Source organism: Solanum tuberosum, unplaced genomic scaffold (assembly GCF_000226075.1).
Source record: "Solanum tuberosum cultivar DM 1-3 516 R44 unplaced genomic scaffold, SolTub_3.0 scf00204, whole genome shotgun sequence".
Taxonomy (NCBI): domain Eukaryota; kingdom Viridiplantae; phylum Streptophyta; class Magnoliopsida; order Solanales; family Solanaceae; genus Solanum; species Solanum tuberosum.
In genome coordinates this window covers 1-18,178 of record NW_006239127.1, presented here as the reverse complement: position 1 = coordinate 18,178, position 18,178 = coordinate 1, and the positions used below count along the sequence as shown (strand labels likewise).

General features: G+C 32.8%; 1 protein-coding gene across 1 annotated transcript; it reads left to right on the top strand.

Moving 5' to 3' along the window:
* Positions 1–6,887: 6,887 nt before the first annotated feature.
* Positions 6,888–10,982, top strand: LOC107062139 (uncharacterized). Its single transcript, XM_015312420.1, has 7 exons — positions 6,888–7,049; positions 7,881–7,966; positions 8,128–8,271; positions 8,378–8,486; positions 9,773–9,896; positions 9,970–10,294; positions 10,656–10,982. Exons 1-7 carry the CDS (start codon positions 6,926–6,928, stop codon positions 10,758–10,760), a joined length of 1,017 nt encoding a protein of 338 aa, XP_015167906.1. The 5' UTR covers positions 6,888–6,925; the 3' UTR covers positions 10,761–10,982.
* The last annotated feature ends 7,196 nt before the right edge of the window (positions 10,983–18,178 follow it).

Genomic DNA, 18,178 nt, shown 5'->3' with positions numbered 1-18,178 from the left:
TTATATTCTTAATGGGTTATCGGTTAACCCAATATTAAAAACCAATAACGAACCGATAACCCAATAATTATTTTTTTTAAAACCATTAAATAACCGTTATCCCAATAACCCAATAACAATAAACCAATAACACTTTTTTCGGTTCGGTTTATCGGTCGGTTCCGTTTTTGCACACCCCTACACACCGGTAAGATTTTTTTGCAAATATGTAGCAGGTGATTTTGGCAATGTGAAAATGGGTAACACAAGTTACTCAAAGATTGCGGGGATCAAAGACATTTGCATAAAGACAAATGTCAAATGCACATTGATTCTGAAAGATGTGTGCCATGTACCTGATTTGCGGATGAACTTGATCTCGAGAGTTGCTTTGGACCGAGATGGATACGAGAACTACTTTGCAAATCAAAAATGGAAACTCACCAAAAGGGCATTGGTGATTGCAAAAGGAGTTGTGTCACGACCCGAGAGCACCCCCTAGTCGTAATCGGCGTACTCGACCTCGAAGAGGTCTAATACAAGCCTCTTAGCATTCATTCATCGCATAGACACTAAAACCATAAGGAATTTAAAACTTTCTTTACCAAGAAAACATTTCATAATAAAAAAAAGATAATAGCAAGCAGAAGACTTTCTAGACTTTATACATAATGTCTCAAAATCATCTAATACTTTAGAGTACAAAATTCGGGACTAATCCCGTACACAACTTAAACAATACTAAAAAGACATAAAAGAACATATTGGGTATTGTCCTCGAATCTATGAGGACTCACCAAGTCTTCATCTCCAACACTTAGAAACCTATCAAGTAGCCATGACATGTCATCATCTCCCAATCCCTACACTTTAAGTCAAAAAGGGAAAGAAAGGGGTTAGCACAATTAAGTACTAAGTATGGAGACCATGCAAAAACATGCCAAAAAGGACATTTTCAAGGAAGTAAATGCTTTCATATCATTTTGATAAAACCTTCACTTCACAAGTATAAGAGACATAATACAAGTCAACATTAACATATAAGACCATAGCCAACCATACATATACTCAACATAAATCCACATACAACCCATGCTTAACTTTAAAAGGACACATGTCATTTCATTACCATAAGACCTCTACCTAATATAACCTTAAGACACACTTGAGTGAGACAAGAAGGGACCGCCCATACAACCTCTTCAAGCACACTTAAGTGTTCCCCAAGATTACCTTAGATAAGGACATTTCCTTTACAACATAACATCAATAGACCAACATTCTTTAAGAAACCATTTTGGAGACATTCAAGCACATAAGGGGACTTTCACATAATAGTCGTTAGACTTAGGGAACTCACTTTAGTATCTTCAAAGCCTACTCGTGCCATGTGTAGATAGCATCCCATACTACTACCTACACGTTGTAGAACCTATCCAATAACTAGAGTGCACATCCCACATGATGGGAATAGGCATAACCGACATAGACCATACTAGCTAGGTATGGAATCCGGAGTCTATCCTACTCCGTGGAGGTTGTTCTACTTGCCAAAGGTAGAACTAGTAAGCAACCCATGTAGGCACATGGTTTAGGGGATGTCCAAGGAAGTTCATTGTGCCTAATCTCATACTCAACTAGGCCACCTTCCTAACCACATCCACTCGGTGCTAGCCTTGTTTCCCATAGAGTATTCAATCACATATGTACTTAGAGAAGGTTCCTTTTCTAGTTCAACCAACTCATAGTACCTCTTCCCAAGAAAGGCCCCATTTCTTAGTCATGGCCAATCAAGGTTCATAAGGATAGCTCATTAAATCCCCCTAGAAGGGTGCCTTAGGCCTACCGATCCAAGGTTCATCATTTCACACATGAGAAGGGCTACCACCATTAGGTCTACCGATTTCATGGTTTTACATTTACTTAGGAAAGCTAGACTTATGAAAGGGCACCATTTCTTAGTTTTGCCCATTTCACACATTCATGCATTCAAGACTTTAAGTAACAAGGAGGGACACTTTAGTCTACCAACCAAGTCACAACATTTTCATTTAAGGATACTTCATAATCCAACATCATTTCATATATACATCATGAGAAATCATACTTTAACTCACAATGCTATCCACTTTACATAGGATCATCACAAGATCACATAAAACTCATTCACACCATTCCTTCACATATAGCTTCACATAAAACTCATTCACATCATTCCTTCACATATAGCTTCACATAAAACTCATTCACATCATTCCTTCACATATAGCTTCACATAAAACTCATTCACATCATTCCTTCACATATAGCTTCACATAAAACTCATTCACATCATTCCTTCACATATAGCTTCACATAAAACTCATTCACATCATTCCTTCACATATAGCTTCACATAAAACTCATTCACATCATTCCTTCACATATAGCTTCACATAAAACTCATTCACATCATTCCTTCACATATAGCTTCACATAAAACTCATTCACATCATTCCTTCACATATAGCTTCACATAAAACTCATTCACATCATTCCTTCACATATAGCTTCACATAAAACTCATTCACATCATTCCTTCACATATAGCTTCACATAAAACTCATTCACATCATTCCTTCACATATAGCTTCACATAAAACTCATTCACATCATTCCTTCACATATAGCTTCACATAAAACTCATTCACATCATTCCTTCACATATAGCTTCACATAAAACTCATTCACATCATTCCTTCACATATAGCTTCACATAAAACTCATTCACATCATTCCTTCACATATAGCTTCACATAAAACTCATTCACATCATTCCTTCACATATAGCTTCACATAAAACTCATTCACATCATTCCTTCACATATAGCTTCACATAAAACTCATTCACATCATTCCTTCACATATAGCTTCACATAAAACTTATTCACATCATTCCTTCACATATAGCTTCACATAAAACTTATTCACATCATACCTTCACATATAGCTTCATATAGGACTTTACATATAGCCTCATTCATATATAATAATATAACAATACAATAACACTCATATAATGCCTTCTAATTAGAGTGACTTAAAATGGAAGAATTTGGTCTAGAAGGGTTTTATAATTGCTAGGAAAGGAATAGAATAGCATAGGGTCAATTTTAGAAAAGGACTAAGAACCCATAAAGTCTTAACTTAAAATTTTTCACTAAACCCGTCTAAGCTCGTCCCTTTTTGCAGCCTGACAGTGCTTCAATATTTCGGGCATAACTTTTTACTCCGAGGTCGGAATTGGGCAAACTCGGTGGCGTTGGAAAGAGGACTCAAAGACCTTTCATAGGATAGGTAATGGCCCACCTAATTAATTTTGAGCTAAGAGATATGACCATTTAAAGTTGACCCTTACAACTCACTAGTTCAAATGACTAGTTTCCGGACGTCACGGTCATTTCTCATCATTTCATCAAGTTCTCAACTCCAAACTCACATGTGAGGCTCTAGTTTCACTAGTTCGTTTTTAGGGTCGTTACAAGTTGCTCGTGGCACGTTGTACAGGACAAATGCAGAAATATGCCAAGGTGATTGAATGCGGCTCATGAAGAGAATTCTGTAGATTTGTGGCATAGAAGAATGGGTCATATGAGTGAGAAACGATTGCAAATTCTTTATAAAAAAATTACTTATATCTTTTGCCAAAGGTACAATGATAAAACCTTGTAACTTTTGTTTATTTGGTAAGCAACATAGAGTCTCATTTTAGACATCATCTAAAAGAAAGTTGAATGTACTTGATTTGGTATATTTTAATATTTGTGGTCCAGTGGAGATATAATCAATGGGCAGTAATAAATACTTCGTTACTTTTATTGATAATGCTTCAAAAAAATTGTGGGTTGATATCTTGAAAATCAAAGATCAAGTGTTTCAAGTATTTCAAAAGCTTCATGCTCAAGTAGAAAGGGATACAAGTCAAAAGCTAAAACGTCTCCGAACTGACAATGGAGGTGAGTACACTTTAAGAGAATTTGAAGAGTACTGTTCAGACCATGGAATTAGACATGAAAAGATAGTTCCTAGAACCCCACAACACAATGGTGTAGCTGAGAGAATAAAGCGCACCATTGTTGAAAAGGTGAGAAACATGCTCAGAATGGCTAAATTGCCTATGTCATTCTAGGGTGAAGCAGTTCGGACAACATGTTATCTTATCAATCGTAGTCCATCAGTTCCATTGGAGTTTGACATTACGGAGAGAGTTTGGACTTATAAAAAGATGTCCTACTCACATCTAAAGGTGTTCGATTGTAAAGTTTTTGCACATGTACCGAAGGAGCAGAGAACCAAGCTAGATGATAAATCAGTTCCCTTCATATTCATCGGTTATGGAGATTAAGAGTTTGGGTACAGACTGTGGGATCATATAAAGAAGAAGGTCATCAGAAGCAGAGATGTAATCTTCTGAGAAAGTGATGTTGGAACTGTTGATGATCTGTCCGAGAAGGCCAAGAAAAAAATGGTATAGTCCCTAATTTTGTTACCATTCCTTTTAATTCTAACCACCCTATAAATGCAGAAAGTATGATCGATGAAGTTGTTGAACATGAAGAGCAACCTAATAAGATTGTTGAGAGGGGGAGCAACTTGGTGATAATACCAAGAAACTGGAGTACCCAGAAGAAGAACAACCTCAACCTCTGAGTAGATTAGAAAGACAAAGGGTAGAGTCATCCAAGTACCCTTCCTCAGAGTATGCCCTCATCAATGATGAAGGGGAGCCAGAAAGTCTTAAAGAGATGTCTCATCCAAAAAAGAGCCAATGGGTGAAAGCCATGCAAGAAGAGATGGAATCTCTACAAAAAAAAAAAAATTGGTTGTAAAAGGCTTCAAACAAAAGAAATGTATTAATTTTGATGAAATATTTTCACCTGTTGTCAAAATGACTTTTATTCGAATTATTTTGAGCCTAGCAGCTACCCTAGATCTTGAAGTTGAGTAATTGGACGTGAAAACTGCATCCTTCACAGAGATTTGGAAGATGATATTTATATGGAACCAGAGGGATTTGAAGTATCTGGAAAGAAACACATGGTGTGCAAATTGAATAAGAGTCTTTATGGGTTGAAACAAACACCAAAGCAATAGTACAAAAAGTTTGACTCTTTAATGAAAATTCAAACGTACACAAAACCTATTCTGATCCATGTGTATACACTTCAAAAGATTTTCTCACAACAATTTTATTATTTTGTTGTTGTATGTGGATGACATATTAATTGTAGGACAAGTCAAAGAGTTGATTGCCAAGTTGAATAGAGATTTGTCCAAGTCATTTGGCATGAAGGACTTGGGCCCAGCACAACGAATTCTAGGGATGAAGATTGTTCGAGAACGAACAAAAAGAAAGTTGTGGCTATCTCAAGAGAAGTACATTGAACGTGTATTAGAACGCTTCAACATGAAGAGTGCTAACCCCGTTATCATGCCTCTTGCGGGTCATCTGAAGTATTTACTTACTTGGCCTTCTTTTTTCTTTTCATTTTCTCTCTGCTAATGTTGTGATTGAATTCTCTCTTCCCCTTTGATGCCATAAAAGCTCCAAACCTATTGTTAAACATAAATAACTTAGACATCTATGCCTTTCAATTAGGCACTTCAATTATCATAAAGTTGAACAAGTAAACACATGCTTTACATAACATAGAAAATTGTGTGAGATTTGTCACGATGCGTTTGTCTATTTGTTCAACTTTATAACAGTGTAAGTGTCTACTTGTGCACACTCAAAGTTGGAGGGCGTAGATGTCAAGTTAAAAGATGTTTATATATTAAGTCTAAATATACTATATTCAAACATGTAAATTTCCTATAGTTAAGTGAATCGGTGAGTTAAAAATGCATGACAATTAATTATGATTAAGTGCTAAAAATTCATGTATAAACACATGTAGATTTGAAGATTTGATGTGAATACAAAGTACGGATAAGTAAATACTTCTTGTTATAAGATTTTATTATGTTAAATTGCTAACAAATATATGTAACATCGAGGTTTAAACTTAATCACAGAGAGTTCTTTATGATTTAGAAAGAGTCGATCAATAGATTTATTTCATCAATTAATCAATAAGAGGACTTGGTATACATAGTATTAAACATTTATGCAATAGGGGCAACACCTACCATAGGGTTGAAATTTCTAATGTTATTGATAATAATATTAAAAGTTTAAAATGCTTAAATAAACATATATAATATTATAATAGTACTCAAATATTCTCTAGTGTAAACGTTTACTATTGACTTTATTGTAAAGATTATTTTGCCCACTTGGTCATGGTTTATTCAACACTATTTTATAGACCTTGCGACGACTTTTTATTTTGCTCCATATAATTTTCGTAAGAGAGAAGTATTGAAAATATGTTGAATTTAACACAAATTATTAGTTTTATTTTGGATTCATTGATCGTCTTAAAAATACTTCTCTATTTGACTAATTAAATTAGGTGTTAGATGCACTCCGATCTGTCATATGACATAACAAGTGGTTTCAAACTCTAGTAAGAGTATGAGATTCTTAATAAGAAGTCGAGAAATGTGTTGAAAATATCGGTAAACTTAACGAGAATTTAGGAATATATATTAGTTATGTTGCAAGATCAGAGTGTGTTTAAGTTTAGTTAATCAAGTTAAAAGACGCTTTTAAGGCTGTCAATAGTTCGGAGACGAAACTATTAATTTATGCCGAATTTAGAGAGGTTTCAATACTTCTCTTTTTCGAAAATAGCTAGTAATATGTCTATTTTATAAATAACAGTTTAAACTCCAAATTGGTAAATAATTCATATTTAAATAAGAATTAAAATATCAATTTGATAATTTTTCCAACAAATTATGAACTTAAATTTAACAAATTACAGTTTATTTGATAATTGGAGAGGAAAAACAAAAAAAAATGTCTTATTATGATTCTTCTTCTTCTTCTTTGGTTCCTCCTCTGATTGATAAACCCAGTAAAGTTGACCTTGAAGCTGGAAACATTGACCAAATTCAGTGTAGAATTTGCCTTGAAAATGATGGTGAGTGTTTTTGATGACCCTTTCACTTTTATTCATGGTTTTGTTCAAATCTTGAAATATTTAGTTAGTTTATGTGTTTTATTATGATTCTGTTTTTTGAATTTTTAGTGTAAAGCAAGTTGCTTTGTCAATTGGGTGTTCAATGATATCTGAATTAAGTGTGTTTTTGGGGTGATTTGTACATCTTTCAAATAGGGTTTAGATAATCGTGATGTCTGAGTCAGCTTGAATGAGTAATGGGTTTTTGCCCCTTTTCTAGTTGAAAGCCTAAAATATTTTTGCCCCAAGTAAAGAAAATTTACATGTGGGAGGTAGTGCTGAAGTCTGAATTTTCACTAAGGAGATTCAAAATATAAAGAAGTACAACATACCTTGTATAGTCCTGATCTAAGGAGCGTAGAGTGTATACGGACCTTATCCCTACCTTGAGAGGTAGAGAGACTGTTTTCCATAAATCCTCGGCAATATTTATGGAGACATAAGCAGTAACAACAATAGGATAGTAAGAGAATCGAAGCAAAAAAGACAACATGTAATAAAAGTTGACCGAAGTCTAGTTGAACGAAGAGGGTTTCTGTTGGTTGAGGTTCATAAAAAGTTAGTCAAATTATAATAAAAGTATACCCTAGCTAATTTGGGTTATGTATTGGGGAAACAAGCATAACAGATTTTGGATCGAGGTATAGTTGATTGATGGATTTGAATCATTCAACTCAAATGACTGAAGGAACAAAAGAGCATTTTGACAAGGAGGAGTTGTTAGTTTGTTACTATCTTTTATTGAGTGCTTCTTGTTGAATTCTTCCGTGATTATTTTGACTTATTTTTTAGGTGAAGATTTTATTGCCCCTTGTAAATGCAAGGGTTCATCAAAGTATGTTCACCGAGAATGCCTTGATCAGTGGCGTGCTGTGAAGGTATGTTTTCAGATCGTTTGTTTGTCAGAATTTTTAGCTATTGACTTTTGCATCATTATAGAAAAAGGCTTCAACTGCTGGCGGATTACTACTAAATACCCGTAAGCTTTAATCATCAAAATAGAATATATACCTGTTCCTTAAAGTTTGTCTTTTTACAGGAAGGATTTGCATTTTCTCATTGTACGACTTGCAAGGCTCCATTTTACTTGAGAGTTAACGATCTTCAAAGAAAATGGCGAACCTTAAAATTTCGGTTCTTTGTGACCACAGACATCTTGTTCATCTTTCTTGCAGTTCAGCTTGTACGTGGATGACCCTGTTTACAATTTTCTTATTCATTTTTAGATATTACTGTTAGTAGTTGTGTGGACAATATCTTCATAGGATCACTAACCTTTTGTTTTGCAGGTGTTAGCTGCACTGGGATATTTAGTATATGTGATTGATACACATCAGAAGTCTTGGCTTCTTCTGCATTGGGGGTTTGGAAGTGAACTAGGCTTCTATTACATATGCGGTAAAACATATTCAAGTGCAGTAGTTATCAACATTTATTTGTATATGTATGTATGTATGTCGAACTGTTGTTTTGTCTTCGTAATATTCTTTTGTCCGACTGGATGACCAATCTAGATAAATGCACTAAATGACCACATGCCAGATACAGTTGTTACCAACCCATGTTGACATGTAACTTCGGTACCAATAGTCCCTGGAGACCTAATTTTCCTGCTGGTTTTGGGATTCTATATCTTATTTAGTTGCTTGCTAAATGAGATTTGGTTGGGGAGTGGTGGATGAATTTGAGATAAACAATATTTACTTAGTTATTCCAAAGTTCAAACGTCGTAAGAACGCTTTTCCTTGTGTGACTCTTCTACTGGAACTTTGGACAAATTCAAGAGTAGGTGCTATTGTGTTGTCCAATTATTCATTCCTTGGACTGCGATAAGGCGAATTACCACCTTCACTGATGGAAGAACCAACAAAATGATACCCCAGCGCTTTGGTTTAGTGGTGAGGACGCAACACATTAGTGTGGGTTAAGTGCACATGACGAGTTTAAACTCAATCACCAACTAAATCATGGTATTTAATTGGGAGAATGGTAGAGGGGTAGACTCATGCTCCCCTGAGTTTTGAAGTGGTGGACACTATTGGGGTTGGAAGAGCTAACTCAGAAATTTCATTTTTGACCATCATATGTTTGGTCACGGGTTCAAGCCGTGGATAAACCCTCTCGCAAAAATGCAACGTAAGGCTGCGCAGAATAGACCTTTGTGGTCCGGCCCTTCCCTAGATCCCGTGCATAGTGGGAGCTTTAGTGTACCACATTTCCCTTCTTCTTCTTTTTTTATGTCAGGTGAGTGCACCTCTACTAATTCCATGAGCTACTTGCTAACTCTCACCAACACAAATATCGGTACTCTGTCCATCAAAGTTTGGATCAATGGAAGAAATCATCAAGTGATTTTGAATATGTTGGATCTGAATCTAAGTGCTCATGGTTCTCAACTCACTTCATTGACCATTAAGGAATTTATCGGTTATCTAAATAGAAATAAGGAAAAAAAAACACTATATGAAGAGGCGTGAATGGTTGATATGTTTCTCTCTTGCTTATTCCGAAGAAAACATATCCTTCTTGTATGTCCATCAGGGCATGAAAGGAACATGCCTGATGTATTCTCAAGATGTAAATAGTGCATTATCCAAAATTTGGACTCTTCTATTTTAAGTATATAGTGATTCTTAAATGATTGTATGAGTTAATCTTGTTGCTATTTGCTGGCTTTCTTGCAGGAGCACTGTTGTTTTTCGCTTTGGTGGGCATATCTGGCTGTTTCTTAACTTGCTTTGACGAAAGTGTGCGCGATGATTTGAGTCAGCCCTGCCAGAATGCATTGTCTTGTTGCTCTTGCACAAGGTACAAATAATGTGTTTTATGTTTCTTTTTTTGATTTGTTTCTTCTTTCTGATCATTTTTCATATCTTTGCAGCTTGTGTGCAGACTGTCATACGCGTAGACCTCATACAGGTACAACTTATATTTGCATTGATACTAACCTATGCTGCGACAATTGTTCAAACTCGACATGTGAGTGTTGCTCCGAGAATCATTCTTGCACGGACTGTGAATGTGGGAGTTGCTTAGGAGGCGGTGGTGATCAATCTGGGATACCGGGATTATTAGTTGTGGCTATAATTGTGATAGGACTATTCGCCCTCCTTGGCATGTTTTACAGTGTTTTGGTTGCTACAATGGTCGTACAGAGAATTTGGCAGCGACACTACCACATACTCGAGAAAAGAATGCTGACAAAGGTAAATCGACATCCTCGTTTCTTCAATTTGATTGCCATTGTCTAGGGGAGGATCTACACCACAAGAGCTGTGGCTCAAACTCTGTATTTCCGTTAAGAAATCCACTTAATATGTATAAACTATCTCCGAGGGTCTTTCAGAAACAACGTTTCTACCTCCATGAGGTAGTAGTAAGGTCTGAGTACATTCCACCCTCCCCAGACCTCACTTGTGGGATATCACTGGGTATGTTGTTGTTATGTATAAACTATCTATGGAATCTAGTCGTTGTCCTGTCTTAAAACCTAGAACTCATAAATTGAAAATCTTGGATCCGTCTCTACTATTGTCATATATATCTTACATGCTCATTCTTGTATAGGAATATGTTGTGGAGGACGTTGGCGAGGTGGCTTGTAACGATTGGTCTCCGCCGCCACTGCCACAACAGCATGTTCAGAAGCTGGAATCACTTGGACTTGTATAAAACTTGAAGGACTTGACTATGGGGCAATTCTTGTTTATAACAGAAAAATTTCTTTGAAAATGTTTTTTTTTTTTTTCCACATATGTGCATAGTTTATAAATGATCACAATTCACATAAATGTAATTATTGAAAAAACTGATAATTTTTTTTTTAATGTATGTATCCATTTTGAAATAACTTCAAACAAAATCCTAATAAAGTTTAGCTTCAGATATTGTGTATATCGGTAAGTTTTATATAGTTGAAGTTCAGATACATGTGATCGGTTGAAGTTAATGTAATTTTGCCTTATTTTGGTTATTTTTATTTGAACTTTAGATTTGAAATAAGCGAAAGGAAAATATCTAAAGACCATCCTAAATTGAACGCGTTTTATTTAGATAAAATATTTTAAGCATATTGACTAGGTGATTTGAATCATTTAACTGGACGATAGGTGTATTATTTGATATTTTAAAATTGATTATTTGAGTCGTTAGTGTTAAAATGTCATGAATGTGCATATTGTGTCACAACGATGATATAAATATGCTCAATCATTAACGAGTAGCAAGATTGAGTCATTTTAAATATTTTTATCGTCTCAATTTATGTGACACATTTCATTTTTTCAAGAGTCAAACAATTTAAGTTTGACTGAGAATTTGCTCATGTAATCTTCACATTTTTTAAAAAATGAAATTTATATATTTGTAAATTATGTAAATAGTACTATAAGTCACAATAATTGATAATTCAAAATATTTAAAAGATATATGAAAAATTTACTGTTAAAGATATATTTGTTTGAATCTCAAAATTTAAAATATGTCACATAAATTAAGAGAGAGTAATTCAATAACATACTTCCTTAATAAAATAATAAGATTTTTAATGCTTCATCAAACCGACCATGCAATTAGGGCATTTGAAACAATATAAAATTCCTTTTAACTTTGAACATTTCTTATCTGTTTTTTTAATCTCTCTCCTCGGAGTTCGTGTCATGGAGTCTAACTATTTTAAACTCGCTTTGCATTGGGGACAAGTATATGTCAGTTCCGTAGATCAAGGCTTTCAAGGACTCCTGAGTTGGTGATTTGTCACCAGACAGCACATTACACATTAGCAGATGGATGCTAGGGCTTCATTCGGGGTGTTTTCTATCAAGAAGAATTTACATTGGAATTTGATTATTCCGAGTACACGTGAGGTAGAGCTTTATTGATAGGCATAGAGGGGTGTAACACTCAGTGACTGAGTTAGAATTTTTGATAATGGGTTCAAAATTTGAAGAGGGGTGTAATATTCAGTATTGGAGGGGCTCAAAATTTGAAGAAGTAAAGATACGAACTAATCGAAGGGGATACGACTTTTATTATATATACATAAAAAGATAATTTTAATTATATATAAATAATAATATTTTCCGTCGAAGGAACAGTATATTGGCTCTGCCCCTGATAGCACTCCCTATCAAAATTTTTTTTTTACTTTAAAGCTCAAACATGAGACACCTGATCAAGAGAGGAGCAGCTCATTGCACCAAATTATTTGACGGTTAACATTTCTTAATTCTACCTATTTTAATTCCCAAAACCCAAAAAAAAAAAAAATTGAAAAAAGAGAATATTCGTCAAGTTGGTGGATTCCCTATCTGGAAGTTTCAAATTGTAACCACAAAATAAAGACACGTTCATAATACAACCTCACCCAACAAGACCACCATATAATAAAATAATATTAACTCTTTTTTTTTGTGTGTCATTCAACTCATCCTAATCCATAATCCATAGTACTTTGTACTATTAGGCTGTGTTTGGTATAAAAAAGGTGGATTATTTAGTTTAAATTTTTTTTGGTATATGGATAAAAATAATATTCTACGAAATATTTGTATATAATCTAAATAGTATTATAATGAATTGTTTGGTAGTTGATTAGTGTTATGTAAGTATTAGTAATGTAAAAATTAGTTATGAAAAAATTTGATTGTGTAGGTATTAGTAATACATATCTAATTATTCATACATTAGTTGTACCACACATAAAATGATACATAAATTTTCTCATAATTTATACATATATTAGCTACGTGTGCCACTGAATTTAAATTAAACATTGTATTAATTTTATATTTTCTAAATTTTAATTGATTTGTACTGTTTTGATTTGATACAAAATTCAAAAAAGTAAAAAAAAAAAATTGAGTCTTGTAATTTTAAACATATGACGTGAAAAAATGAAATTAAAAGTTGTCAACAAAAGAAAAATGGACTAAAAAGAGTTAGAACAAAGGAAATATGTAAATAACATACCTCCTTATCAACTACTAAATATAATATGAGAATTTTACATCAATCTCATAATTTTAAGAGTTAATTACATCATATTCTCACTCAGTATATAATATTACTTATGCAATATTTAATATTTGTATAATTCACCACCAAATTAACAACAAAAAAAAAGTGAGAATGGGTGGGTAAGGAAAATGCTCGATGGGCGAAGATAAGATGTGTTGAAACATGAGAACAACATAATCACTGAAATAACACTTGTAGAATATTGATTTTTTCTATTTTCACTAAAATGTTATTTTCTAATTTTTTAAGAAATATATTATCTATAAAAATATACTTTTCAATATTTTTGAATAACTATAGAGATTATTATTTTTTTTAGAAAAAAACATTTTCTATTTTCCAATACCAAACACACCCTAAATGCACTTTTTGAATTGGTCTTTCCCCTATATATAAGCCAAACCAAAATATCAAAAATATCAACTTGAAATTTCCCAATTACAAAATACTCTCCAATAAATTACACAAATTTATATTTTGAATATAAGTTTATTATTAATATTATGGCTGATATTGCTATGTTGGTTGCTGAAGAATATGAAAGGAGGATCAAGAATTCAAGAAAATTTGGGAATGAAGAAAAAATTGAATTATTTTCAACTTTCTCTATTTTGGTTCAAGAGCTTAAATGGTCTTCTTCTAAAATAAAAATGAGATTTGGAGAAAATGAAAAAAGAGTTTTTGTTCCTCAAACTGAAATTGGTCTAGCAGCAATTAATGGTTTGTTTTCTGCTTGAAAAAAAGAAAAATAATTCAACAACTTTGGATTATTATTTTTATTTGTTTTGTTTTTACTTTTTTGAGTATTTTTTCTGTTTTTACTTTTTTAAAATTTTGTTTGGTGAAATTTTTATGTAGTATAATTGTAATAGAATCGTAAATGTAATTATTATTCAAGTTTATGACACGTATTATCTGTTGTTAAGGTAAATGTGTGCTTTTTATTTAAATTGTTACTTTTATTTTTCAATTTTGATGTGAAATTATCTTCATCTAATGAGTGGCTGTACACATAAAATTGTGCAGTCTCTTATTCGTGATGGTTTTTTTAATTACTAATTTGCAGGATTAAAGTGTGATTATAAGGAACAGATTTTTTGTACCTTGTTTTAAGAAGTTTGTATTTATTGTTAAAGAAGAAATTTCAAAGTTTATAATAGAAATTAGTAAACTTGGAATTGTTAAAATTAGTGAGAATTTTAGTAGCTTAGTTGAACTTTCATCTAGCTGATGAGGGTTCAAAAATTTCAAAATTTATAATAGAAATTAGTAGAATGAAGTGTTAAAACGAATCGGAGAATTTTAATAGGTTAGTAACCTTATCTGCTCTTTCATCCTAAGGGTTTGATATTTTATATTGTAATTTCCTCCCCGTTTTAAAAAAACAAAAGAAAAAAGAGTGTTAAAATCAGTCGGAAGCATTTGAAATTGTTGACTACAACACTAACATACTTGACTTTGGTGTAATTCATAGGTTGAATATGAAGAGAATAGAGTAATTGTCACGACTCAAAATGAGTCGTGAGTGGCATCCACACTTAACTTTATAAGTGGGGGAATCAAAGAATTCAAACCCCAATATATATCAATAATTCAATTACGAATAATAACAATAATGTGGAAGCTCAAAATTTATTAAATTAAAGTAACCAATCAAATAAATCTCTAAAGTCTAAGACTTATTGTTGACACCCAATTTTGACCTTCCTCGATATAATTAATTTCCGAACTTCTTAATTTTTAAACGATTTAAAATAATTGATTTTAGAAATTTCGAAAAAAAAATATATAGTTTGCAAGTTATTTTAAATAATTTGTCACTTTTTATAATTTTAAATAATAATATGTCTTTAATATAATTTTGCATATAATTAGTATTTTTATGAATATTCGAAAATTGCCTCAAAAAGATTTTATTTCGCTTAAATACTTTGCTAATTAGTTTAGTTATATAATAGTTTACACTTCTGAGTTAATTAGTTTATAATTAAGTCAATTATTTTATTTCGTTGAAATTAAGAAGCTCATTAATTAATTTATATTGATTTGCCTTATTTAATCACCAGCCAAATTTATTAAATGAATTCAATTTGGCTACACTCCTAATTCATCGGCTAAATTCGTAATGCAATTGACCACTCAATTCGATTAAAATTGCAACTTACTAGCCATTACTTTTACCTCACTAATAGGACCAATTTTTGGGCTTTTATCTTACAATTTTCAGCTGCCCAACTCTTCCAAACCAGCCCAAATCAGTAAGGCCCATCAGCGATGCATCTTTCAGCAACAACATACGTACAGCAGCCCACAAAACAGAGAAAAACCCATTCCAAAATAACCCACCTGCTATACATCAACAAATACATATCATCAGCCCACTTTTCAACCCATACCCAACCCGTTTCCAACTCTAAAAGAACCCAGAAATTTTCAATATTTCCAGTCCAACGTTATAGCAGCAAACGACGCCTACACGGAAAGCAGTAGTTGTTCAAGCGTCTTCTTCAGCTAGTACTGTTTCTGTACGACTCTCTGCGTTTCCAGCAGGCAGCAGGCACGTTTTTCCTCCCTTTCCTCTTCCGGAATAGGTCGAATTTCAGAGAAAAAGTATGCCTCATTTCAATGGTGAAAGAAATTTATGGCATTTGAATTTTGAATGGACTTTTTTCCTATTCGTTTTTCACCCTTTCCCCCCAAAATCCGAACCAAAATTCTTTCCCTATAAGTTCCCCTCTTTGTTAGAAGGGGGAAAAAAAAAAAATCTCAGTTGGAAATTTTGGGTTAGAAAAATTGTTGGCAGAGAACATTGAGTATTAGCCAAGTGTAGAGAGGAAGAAATACATCTAAACCAAAAGGAAAAATCTTTGAACTCGTTCGGATCGATCTTATTTCTCTTTCGTTTTGTCTTGTTTGTCGAGGTCCCCGGAGTCGCTTTCAGTGGTGGTGGAGTCGTCCCCTGCTCGTCTTGTCCCAGTCTTGCTGCCCGAAAAAAGGTAACGCCTCCTCCCTTAGTTACGTTCTATCTCGATTCCAAGTGTTATGTGATAAACTTGCTTCTTTTGGGTTTCTCGGCCCCTGTCTTGTTCTCTTTTCTATTTTTTTTTTACTTCAACACTATAGGACAGAGGCTAGTTTTGTTCGAATATAAGCTTTCTGACTCATCTTCTTCGCTATATAGACTCCTAGTTGGTCATCATTTAATCGTTTCATTGTCTTAATTAAATATAGGGAGCTGGATTTGTTACTGTTTAAGTTTAGCTTTCATATCGTTTCGGATGTTCGTCTTGCTTTAATTCCCATGCCTAACATGTCTTCAAGCATCAATTGTTCTTCATTTATCTTGTTACTGATTGTGTTGCTATCTGTTTAAGTGTTGCTGAATCTTTGCTTCTATGTTTAAGCTTATTTGATTATTATTTTTTTAGCTAATATTCAAAGTGACAAATACAATGCTATGTCCTTTCTGTCTAGTTGTTGTCGCTTCATTAGCATGGTCCATGGTCCTATTTTCTAATAAGGTGTGTTAGAGTATTTATATTTTTAAGTCATTCATTGATTTGGTCAAGTATGTGGTAGCTTTAGTGATGTAGTTTTTGTTGAGTTTAATGATTGCCTAGGCCATAACCTGATTCAATTAATATTATGTTCCATATTAACTTGGCATTTGTTAATTGCTGCCTATCTAAGGGTTGGTTATGTCTTGACCTCTTTGTTTGCCTTTGTTGCTGCTGAAAATCTCAAAAAAAAAATGCCTATTTCAACTCACTGTGTTAAAATCTAGTGCCATGTGTGAATATGACTTATGTCCTTCTTTAAATCTCTTATCTCTTATTCATTTAGGCATATTTGTGAGTGTTTAGCAGGCTTAAAAGTGTTAGTTTGACTTCTTTTAGCATGCTTAAAATATGTTTGGGTGTCTTTATTTATTAATCTTGGTACGGTAAAGGCTTTCTCATTAATTTGTCCTGCCTCTTCAGCTTTGATTGTGCTTTTATAAATAAAAAAAATTTAACCAAACAATCATGTGTCCAATTTCAGCTTACTTTGATTGTTTCCAGTTAAGCATGTTTATGTTTAAGCAATCAGTTTTGAAGCACTGATGTAGTGTGAAATTTAGCCAAATGCCTCTTGTTTGTCTTTGTTGTTAACTAGTGAACAAATCCGCGCTTCTTCGCGCGTATTAGACTTTTAATATTATATTTTCAATAAAATATTATAAACTTTAATCAATTATATTATTAATGCTTTTTTTTAAATGATTTTCCATCACATAAAAGTTCAGAGTCTTCTATAAAACTTGTATATATAAATTTGTTTAAGTGAGCAATTTTTTTATTTTTCTTAAAAGAACGTAAAGAAAGGAAATTAAAGGAGTTCAAACAAGAAAGAAAATATATAAAAAATCAACTCTTTCTATAAGTATATGCATACGTATAACCAAACTAAATACTTATTTTTTTTTCTTCTTCTCTTTTTTTACGTTTTTTTTACTTTCCGACGTAATCACTTTTCTTTTTATTTTTTTTATTTTAAATGTGTTAAATCACTCTTCTTCTTTTTTTTTTTTCATATTTTCACTTCTAAATAATCAAAAAATAGATTTTCAAAATCTCAACATAAAATGTAAAAAAATGATAATTCAAGAAGCAGGGCATAAAATCATATTATTACATATGAAGAAGTAAAAATATTATTGCTCATTAGTTATTCAATTTAATTTGAGAATATGTAAGCAATTAATGTAGTCAGGAATAGGAAACATAAATAACAGAAATCAAATCATTATGAATTAATATAAGAATTGCAGTATTTTATTTATTATTATTATTTTTTATTTTTTATTTTTTTATTTTTTTCTGAAATGTGTGGATCATTTTAGTTGTGTGACAAGTATGTTTATCATAGATGTTGCATCTAGGCGTAGATGCATAATTAAATAATTTCTCCTTAGAATTTTGGTCACTTAATCATTGATGTTATAGCTACTGCCCCCCTTCCAAATATTTTACTCTTATCTCTTATCTCATGCTTCTAAAAGAAATTTTAATTTTATTAATTATGAGGATAGA